General features: G+C 40.3%; 1 protein-coding gene across 1 annotated transcript; it reads left to right on the top strand.

Annotated features, from left to right (window-relative positions):
* The first annotated feature begins 3,812 nt into the window (after nt 1-3,812).
* On the top strand, nt 3,813-4,289 carry LOC110696862. Its single transcript, XM_021874196.1, has one exon. The coding sequence runs from the start codon at nt 3,813-3,815 to the stop codon at nt 4,287-4,289; it is 477 nt and encodes a 158-aa protein (XP_021729888.1).
* The last annotated feature ends 5,774 nt before the right edge of the window (nt 4,290-10,063 follow it).

The raw sequence follows: 10,063 nt of genomic DNA, 5'->3' as shown, positions 1-10,063 counted from the left end.
GACGACTTCCCTTTGCCACACATCGATATTCTTGTAGATAACACGACAAATCACGCGCTACTCTCGTTCATGGATGGGTACGCATGTTACAACCAGATTCTCATGGTAGAAGAAGACATGGAGAAAACATCTTTTATAACACCATGGGGCACTTACTGCTACACGGTAATTCCATTCAGGTTGAAAAACGCGGATGCTACTTACCAACGTGCAGCAACTGCCTTATTCCATGACATGATGCATAAAGAAGTCAAAGTATATGTCAACGACAAGATTGTAAAATCAAAAGAACGTCCAGGCCATCAAATAGCCTTAAGGAAATTTTTCGAAAGGCTAAGAAAATATAATATGAGGTTGAATCCAGCTATGTGTGCTTTTGGAGTCACCTCAGGCAAGCTTTTGGGTTATGTCATAAGCTCCAGAGGAATAGAGGTAGACCCAACCAAGATCAAAGCGAACATGTCAATGCCACCGCCCAAGAATGAGAAACAGATTCGAGGATTTATTGGCCGGTTGCAATATATAAGTAGGTTCATATCAAAATTGACGACAATATGCGAACCAATCTTCAAAAAGCTCAAGAAGAACGTACCAGTAATATGGGATGACGAGTGTCAAAAAGCCTTTGAAAAGATCAAAGCCTATCTCGCAAATCCTCCCGTGTTAGCACCAACACTTTTCGGAATACCTCTCAGATTATATTTAACGGTTACCAAAGAGACAATGGGAGCTATGCTAGCACAAGAAGTAGAATGCAAAGAGAATGCAATCTACTATCTAAGAAAAAAGATGCTCGAATACGAAGCACGCTATACACCACTCGAGAAGTTGTGCCTCGCCTTGGTGTGGGCCACAACCAAGTTATGACATTACATGCTAGTGAATACCGTCTTCGTGGTCTCCCTATTAGATCCACTTAAGTATCTATTTGAGAAATCTACACTCAATGGACGCATATCGAGATGGATAGTCAATCTAGCCCAATTTGATGTAAGGTTCATGCCACAAAAAGCTATCAAAGGATCTGTGGTGTCGGACTTCCTAGCAGATTTTCCAATAGAAGACTGAACTCCAATACAAGACAACAAATTTCCAGACGAAGACCTAATGGTCACTGAGGATGAGGTCATAGAATTTAATTTGAATGAAAGCATGAAATATCCAAGTTCTTCTCTTGAAAATTGCATGATGATTGACTCTCTTGATCATGTTGTGTCTTCCATGCATGAGCACTTTCTCACCTCTAACGATGCTCTTGAGAATGTTTTAATGAACAAAGACAAGCTAGGTGTCCCATGCAAGGAGGTAGCATTTATGAGGAATTGCTTAATGGAAGCATGGAGGAAGTGGATGAACAATTGTGCTTGATGATCTCAAGCCATGAAGCCTTGCAAGCGGCCGCAACAAAAGAAGGTAAAGGTGTGCCTATGGTAGAGCTCAAACCTCTACCATCACACCTTAGGTATGAATTCTTAGGCCCAAATTCCACTTACCTCGTAATTGTTAGTGCATCCTTGAGCGAGAGCCAAGCTCAAGCGTTATGTTGTGTCTTAAGAAAGCACCAAGGTGCTTTGGGCTATACTATCGATGATCTTAAAGGTATAGGCCCCACTGTGTGTACGCACCACATAACGCTTGAGGAAGGCACCCTCCCTTCTATTGAACGACAAAGAAAGCTACACCCTCAAATGGGAGAGGTGGTGAAAAAAGAGATCACCAAGCTCTTGGATGCGGGAATCATATTCCCCATCTCAAGATCTAGGTGGGTTTCTCCCGTTCATGTCGTTCCTAAGAAGGGGGGTATGACCGTAGTCAAGAATGAGAATGGTGAGCTCATTCCAACTAGGACGGTCACCGGTTGGAGGATGTGTATAGACTATAGACGTCTAAATAAATCCACCAAAAAGGATCACTTTCCCCTTCCATTCATTGATCAAATGTTAGAGAGACTAACAAGGCACAAGTTCTATTGCTTCCTTGATGGCTATTTGGGATTTTTCCAAATTCCAACCCCGAAGATCAAGAGAAGACATCATTTACATGCCCCTATGGGATCTTAGCCTATAGGAGAATGCCCTTTGGCCTTTGTAATGCCCCCGCAACTTTCCAAAGATGAATGATGAGAATTATTGGAGACATGTTGGAGGAAGACATGGAGGTGTTTATGGATGATTTCTCCGTAGGTGGGGTTTCATTTGAAGAGTGCCTAGTTAATCTTGAGAAATGTTTGGCTCGGTGTGTTAAGGTTAATCTTGTCTTGAATTGGGAGAAATGCCATTTCATGGTGGAGGAAGGGATAGTGCTTGGGCATAAGATCTCTCATAAAGAAATAGAGTTGGATAAGGCCAAAATTGAAGTTATTGAGAAGCTTCCACATCCGGTGAATGTCAAGGGAGTGAGATCATTTTTGGGTCATGCGGGTTTCTATAGAAGATTCATCAAGGATTTCTCACTCATTGCCAAGCCCCTTAATGATCTTCTTCAAAAAGATGTTAAGTTCGTTTTTGATGATAAATGCTTGGAAGCATTTAATAGATTGAAGAAGGCCCTAATCTCTACCCCCATTGTTCAAGCCCCAAGATGGGATCTGCCCTTTGAATTGATGTGTGATGCTAGTGATTGGGCAATTGGAGGTGTTTTGGGACAACGTGTGGACAAGAAGCTTTATGTGATTTACTATATGTCCAATACACTAATGGGGCCCAAAAGAATTACACAACAACGGAAAAAGAATTCTTGGCCATTGTTCACTCTTTCGAGAAATTCCAGTGTTATTTGTTGGGTTCCAAGACCATTGTCTTTACGGATCATGCGGCTCTCAAGTATCTCTTTGCCAAGAAAGAGTCCAAGCCAAGGTTGATTCGTTGGGTTCATGAATTACAAACTTTTGAAATAAAGATTAGGGATAAGAAGGGTGCGGAAAATGTTGTGGCGGACCATCTTTCTCGCCTTGAGGGTGATCAAATTCATTATGATGGTCTACCAATTGAAGATAGAATGCTTGATGATGTCTTGTATGCCATTAAGGTTAAGGATCTCCCATGGTATGCCGACTTGGTGAACTTTCTAGCATGTGGGGAGTTTCCACCTTCTTTCTCCAAGAACCAAAAGAAGAAGCTCAAGAGGGAGGCAAGACATTACTTATGGGATGAACCAATCTTGTATAAACGCGGGGTGGATGGCTTGCTTCGGCGTTGTGTCCCGAATGAAGAGGTGCCAAGTGTTCTAAATATGTGCCATTCAGATCCAAGTGGCGGTCATATGGGCGTTTCAAAAACCGCCACTAAGGTTCTTCAATGTTGTTTGTGGTGGCCTCATCTCTTCAAAGATTCATGGGGCTTTGTAAAGTCATGCGACCGATGTCAAAGGGTTTAAAATATCTCCAAGAGGAATGAGATGCCTCAACAGCCTATCTTGAGTTAGAGGTGTTCGATGTTTGGGGGATTGACTTCATGGGACCATTCCCATCTTCATATGGTAATCAATTCATACTTGTGGCTGTGGACTATGTTTCTAAATAGGTTGAGGCCATTGCCTCCCCCACTAATGACCACGAAGTAGTGTTGAAGTTGTTCAACAAAATCATCTTCCCAAGGTTTGGGTGCCTAAGGCTGTGATAAGCGATAACGGATCTCATTTTGTTCACAACTCCTTCCAAAAGATGTTAAGGAAACATGGAGTGCATCAACGGTTCGTCCTTCCATATCATCCTCAATCGAGTGGCCAAGTCGAGGTCTCCAATCGTCAAATAAAGCCCATTCTTGAGAAGACGATTGCAAGGAATAGAAAGGATTGGTCGGACAAGTTAGAAGATGCTCTTTAGGCTTACAGGACAGCTTTCAAGACGCCTATTGGTACTACTCCCGGTGGAGCTTGAAGACCATGCTTTATGGGTAATCAAAAAGATAAACTTTGATTTAGAAAGTGCGGTGGAGAAAAAGTGGTTGGATCTTCATGAGCTAGAGGAGCTTAGACTTGATGCTTATGACTGTGCGAGCACCTACAAAGCTCGTTCTAAAGAAGCTCATGATAATCTTATTGAGAAGGAGTTTTGTGTGGGTGATAAAGTCCTCCTCTACCACTCGAGAATGAAGTTATTTCCCGGAAAGCTCATGTCAAAATGGAGTGGTCCTTTCTTGGTGAAAGATGTTTTTGCTAATGGCACCGTGGAGATCTCTCCTTTGGATTCCTCATCTTCTTTCAAGGTTAATGGTCATCGACTTAAGAAGTATTTTGATGGAGTGTTTGTTGGTCTTATTCATAAAATGATTCTTTTCAAACCACCTTGAGTGGGGTGGTGTAGACACCCATTTGTGTCTCCCCAAAACCAAACCCGGTGATGAGTACCTTTCACGTCGAATCATAATCGAATGAAGTGAAAGTGTGGAAAGTCTAGTGTTGCGGATAGTTTTAATTTCTTTTCTCTTCTCTCAGTTTTTGAAAACTTATTTTAAAGAAAACAGCCAATCCAGTTTGGTTGGTCAATGATATGGGTCCAATAATAGTGTAGTTGGATGGGGCTTGACAAGAGCTTTCCAACGATATGTTATAAGCCCAATTCCGATGAATATTGAGGAAGTTATGGCCAATTTACTAAACTAGGCCCGGTTTGAGCCTTATGTGCGGCCCAATGATCTAGGGGAGGGCCTAATATGATTTATCATTCCTAATGCAATTAGGAATGGTTTTAGTCTTCTAGATTCTTCTAGAAGGTTCTTATCATTCCTAATTCAATGAGCATTGATAAATTGACTTTTATTGACTTTTTAGAGTTTTAATTAAAATCAAAGAGCATTTTTGAGGAAAATTTACGATTTTTTCCTCCTGTACGGCAAAATATATCTGATTTTAGAAAACGCGTTAAAAAACAGGTCTAGCGCCCAACGCCAGCCATTGGCGCCTGGAACCGAGCCTGGCGCATGGTGCTAAGGCTGGCGCCTGGCGCCAATTAGCTGGTGCTGGCGCCAGCTCTGTTTTTCGTGCGCCAATACTCTACTTTGTTAATTTTATCTTTTTGGCTGATTTTCTCTATAAATAATGTCGTAAAAACTCTGTTTGGAGGAATTAACAACCAGCCTTTCAATTATAATCACCTACAACCAGTTTTCATTCGCAATAATTAATTCTCTCATTCTCTTCTCAGTCATCAATTCTTTCTCTCTCTCTCTTTTTCTAAACTAGTATTTTTATATACAAAATTCCGCATTCGCAAGATCTAGAAACACCTAGCCATATTCAAAGTTGTCTTCGCCCTAGACGTGAAAGGTTTAATTTCTAAGGGTTTGGTCCCAAATCTCTCTTTCAATTATTTAATTTAATTGTTTTGATTATTATTTTCCTTAAAGTTACTAACGTGTGTATTTTGTTATTAGAAAGAGGTACGAAGCATCAAAGTAAGTGCTTTAACGGTTTTAATTGATATTATGATGTAGAAATCATGTTTAAATTGTTATTATGATATTCCTAGTATCATGTCTAGGGAAATTTAATATTAAATATGATTGTTATGATGTTTCCTATGTTTTTCCTAATATTTATGATTGTTAGTATCATGTTAGGGTTAAAGATTTGATTTTTATTGCCTAATAACATGCTAGGGTTTGTTATTAATCTTGTTATTATCATGCCTAGGATCTTGCTATTATTATTACGCTTTAATATTAACATGAACATGATTATGATTATAATTGTTATAATTTATGATGATGATGATTATTATTATTATTATTATTATTATTATTATTATTTAGATGATGATTATTTTATTTATGATTATTATTATGACTATTATAATGATTGATTATGATTATTCATTATGTTGCTTGATATTTATTGTTATTGCTTGATCACGCCTTTTATGTATGTTTAAAGGGAATTGATACTTGTAATCACGCTTAATAAGATAATAAATAATCTTGTTTAGGGATAATGTGATTATAATTTCAAGTGGTCGCCAATAATAGTTTATTTGTGCATTTATATTCAATCAATATAGATAAACAGGTTTGAGTTAATCCTATTGATTGCATGTTAGTCACAAAGCGCACATGAATACGATCAGAATAAAGTGGAGGCCTATTATTAGGGAAGGTTCAATCTCTTTTAGGTTTGATTCGTACATTCATCCCCGAACCCTTATTTGGTTCAAGACCTAATGGAGTTGACGATCTCTTGGATCATTAAGGGGTGTAACCTTCACCTCGTGAACGGTTTACAAGTTCCTAAAACTTGTTGGCGACTCTTTTTATTTATTTTCTTCCCTTTTGGACGCCACCGTACTTTAGTGTATGATCACAGTGGGGTTCAAGCTAGGGGTTTAACGCTTGAAATTATTCCCTACAGTTTTTGGCGACTCCACTGGGGAGGATTTCTATTTTAATTCTTGAAATTGTTTCGGCAATGATTTAGAATGAGTGGATGAGACTCGAAACTTTCTAAGTATTTCATGTGCGTAATTTTGATTAACATTATTGCCATATGCATAAAAAAGATCTCATTGGAAAGACCATCCGTAATGAGTTAAAAACATAGGATTTTACACGTAGGAAACTTGAGAAATATCTTTCACAACTAGGACCGAAATAACACCGCGCGAAATTGGAAAATTTTATCGAACACAGACAGCTGCTGAGGCATGTGGGAAGTAGTGCTAGGGGCCAACGCTTGGCGCCAGACTTTTAGCCGTAGCACCAGACGCCAGTATTGGCGCCAGGCGCTACATTTAAAAACTGGTGCCAGTCTCTGATTGCTGGTGCCAACCTCCCCCAATACCGAGCCAGAAATATGCGTTCTAATTTCGACCGGTTTTTCGTATTGTTTGCTCGATCCTACTTCCTGATTGATTTTTTTTTCTCACTTTTCCGAAAACCATATGTGTTCTACATATGGACATAACCCTCTGGGAATTCATGCTCCATCTACCTGATTGAACGCTCCGTGGAACAAAGGGTACATCCGAGATTGTTGAATTCACTAAACCATGGAAGCGAGTTTTTTCTAAAACTTGCGGTGTCCCATCCACGGTGCATCCGGACAATTAACCATGGACCCTTTATCGACTAAACCATATCCCAAACTTTAGAGAACTAGAGCCATGGTTAGTTTGCAAACTCATTGCATCATATTGTGCCTACTTGACTGTTGGGATTTGGTGAGTCCGACTCACTGCGGAAACAACCCCGACCCAAGGAACCACTCGTAATTAATAAAACCATAAAGCATAAATAAATAAGCACAAGAAAAGGAAGCGAGCTTCCCTCTCTCAAAACGGGCTCTTACTTGAAAGCCTTGAGCACCGTAAATGCCGTGCCTCCAACGGTATCCACTCATAAAGGACGAACATGACTTTTTAGGTCCGCTACCTTAGAGTTAGCAAGGTCCGACAAAAACCCAAGTGTTAATGGAGTTTAAGAGTTTTTCCCATAATATGGAATGCTCTTTCTAACTCCCACTCAAGCACTTTACTCCAAATCCCAAGGTTGGTATTTATAGAGGAAAGTATGAGTGGGAATTTCTATCCCATCAATGTGGGATCATGAAATTCCACAAATTAATTTAAAGCTAAATTAAATTAAAATTGCAAACTAATAATAAATCTACAAGTGGCATTACCATGTGAAATGGGTTGGTGAGGACCACATGGAGAGTAGGGGACCATACTTGCTCCCCACTCAATACTCTCCTTGTGCCACATGTCCTTACCCACTTGCTCCCATATTCCTCAAGCTTCCCCATAGTGACCGGCCCTATGGCCCAGCCTCGAGCCCAACCCAAGCCCAGCCCCGCACCAAGATGCGGGCTGCTGCTGTGCACGCAAGCCACGCACTTGGTGCGGGCTTGCTGCTGAGCGTGGCTGCTAGTGTGTGCAAGTTTAAGCAAGCTATCTAGCGACTACAAGTTTCAAGGGCTTACATCACAAGGGGTCTCGGTGGACAAAGATCTTCTTCTGCAGAAGTTCAATGCAAACGACATCCCGAAATTCAGAGCAACTGACAACCCTTATTTTCATTTAAGAGCATTCGAAACAATAATGAGTATTAAGGGTATCGATAAGAAGGTTTTCCCCTCTCTGTTCTCACTATCTCTCGAGACCGTTTTCCAACAATGGTTATTTTCTCTCGAGAAAGAAAAGACCTCTACCTGGGGGTCCATAGCAAACGCTTTCATCGATAGGTATAAGTGCAACATTCAAGTTGAGACTGACCATAGGGAACTTGAGATCCTCAAGCAGAAAGAGAATGAAGGCTTCACCTCTTTCTTTAACAAATGGAGAGAAACCTCAGCTAAGATGATTGAGGTGCAAAGTGAAAAAGAGTCTGTAAGATTGTTCATAAAAAATCTTCAAGAAAAATATTCCAAGCATCTCAAGTATCAAAATAATCTCCATACCTTCAAGGTCGTCTACGACATTGGAATCAATATTGAAGATGACCTAGCCAAGTTAAAAGGTGCCAACAATAACTCCAACAGTGGCTGGAAAGGAAAGAAGAACGACAATCCTTCTTCTTCCAAAACCTCCCACTCAAACAACGTTAGCACTTTTAATTTAGGAGAAGTCCTTGCTATGAACAATCAAGGACAAAAGAAATCATTTAGGAGGAACTTTACTCCCATTGGCATGAGTTATGACACCGCATTTGATCGATTAAATGCAAAAGGTCTTATAATTCCTATTGGACTGTTTGGGGACCCACAAGTCGAAAAGAGGTCGGCTAATTGGAACCCCAATGCACACTACAAGTATCACCAAGGTAGAGGACATCTCATCAAAAACTGTTGGAAGCTTAAGGAAGCAATCCAAGACTTAATCGACAACAACAAGCTGCCATTTCCCCCTTCTAGTCAAAAGCTAAGCATCGATAATGCACCTCTTGCTCATAACCTGGTTATTTCTGATGAGGAAAACGAGGTTGAACCCTCGTCTCTCATTAACCTGTCAAAGAGATCTATGCCACAAAAAAAGAGGAGGAAACCTTTTTTGATGTCAAAGATAACCTTCCAGAACCGGCAAGTAAGGAAGATATACAATTGCTCACGCTGTCTATGATGGACGTATCGCATTTACTACGTGAAGCTCTCAAAGCTACAAGGGAACCCCAAAAGAAATGTGACGAGGTTCCACTTCCGAAAGATGAACCTGAAAGGGAATTCACACCAGTGAGAGCTACTTATGAGGCAAAGCATTTTTCTTTACAAGTAACTGAAAAACCCAAGAAGAGTAATAGAATCTATACTCTAATTGGGATCCCATATGTGCAAATGTTCGAAATGCTCTCCGAGAGTGGCGAGATCAAACCTCTCGAACCGAGACCATTCGAATCATTGAAAAGGACCGATACGTATTACTGTCAGTATCATCAATCAGGGGGTCACACTATAGAAAACTGTTTCAAATTCAAGGATTTGGTTCAAAAAATAATTGATGAAAAGAAACTAGTCCAACTTCCACAAGAAGATGATGCAACTATTAATGCAGTTTTGGGACAGTGATGAAGAAGATGTCTACTTAAAAGACATAATGGGATCTCCACCCTCTGTGTCATACGCCATGGATGATTTTTGGGTTGAAGAAGACTCATCGATAGACGTTCTCACAAGATCCGGGAGAATGCAACCTCCCGTTTCAACACAACCTATGCCAACCACACAACAAGTTCCCATACCTATCATTGAAGACAATGATATTGTTAAGCAGTTTAAGAAGACAAAAGTTGAGATGAACGTATGGAAACTTTTGGCAACATCTCGAGAACATAGGTTGGCTGTAATGAATGTCTTGGACAAAATTGGGATAGATTCTGACACTACTCCTGAGGGATTAGCCAACTTCCTCACAAGTGATCTTCCTAGTCCAATTTATTTGATCACCTTTTCTGACAAGGATTTACCCCCGGAAGGTGACAAACACTACAAGGCATTAAACCTCACGGTAGTTTTCAAGAGGATGAATGTTCCTATGACTCTTGTAAACAATGGATCGGCCATCAACGTCTGTCCACTTAGAACTGCGAGGATGCTAGGCATAAGGGACGAAGATTTAACTCCGTCTACACAAGGAATAAGG

Source organism: Chenopodium quinoa, unplaced genomic scaffold (genome assembly GCF_001683475.1).
Source record: "Chenopodium quinoa cultivar QQ74 unplaced genomic scaffold, ASM168347v1, whole genome shotgun sequence".
NCBI classification, from domain to species: Eukaryota; Viridiplantae; Streptophyta; class Magnoliopsida; order Caryophyllales; family Amaranthaceae; genus Chenopodium; species Chenopodium quinoa.
This window is presented reverse-complemented; position numbering and strand designations above follow the sequence as displayed.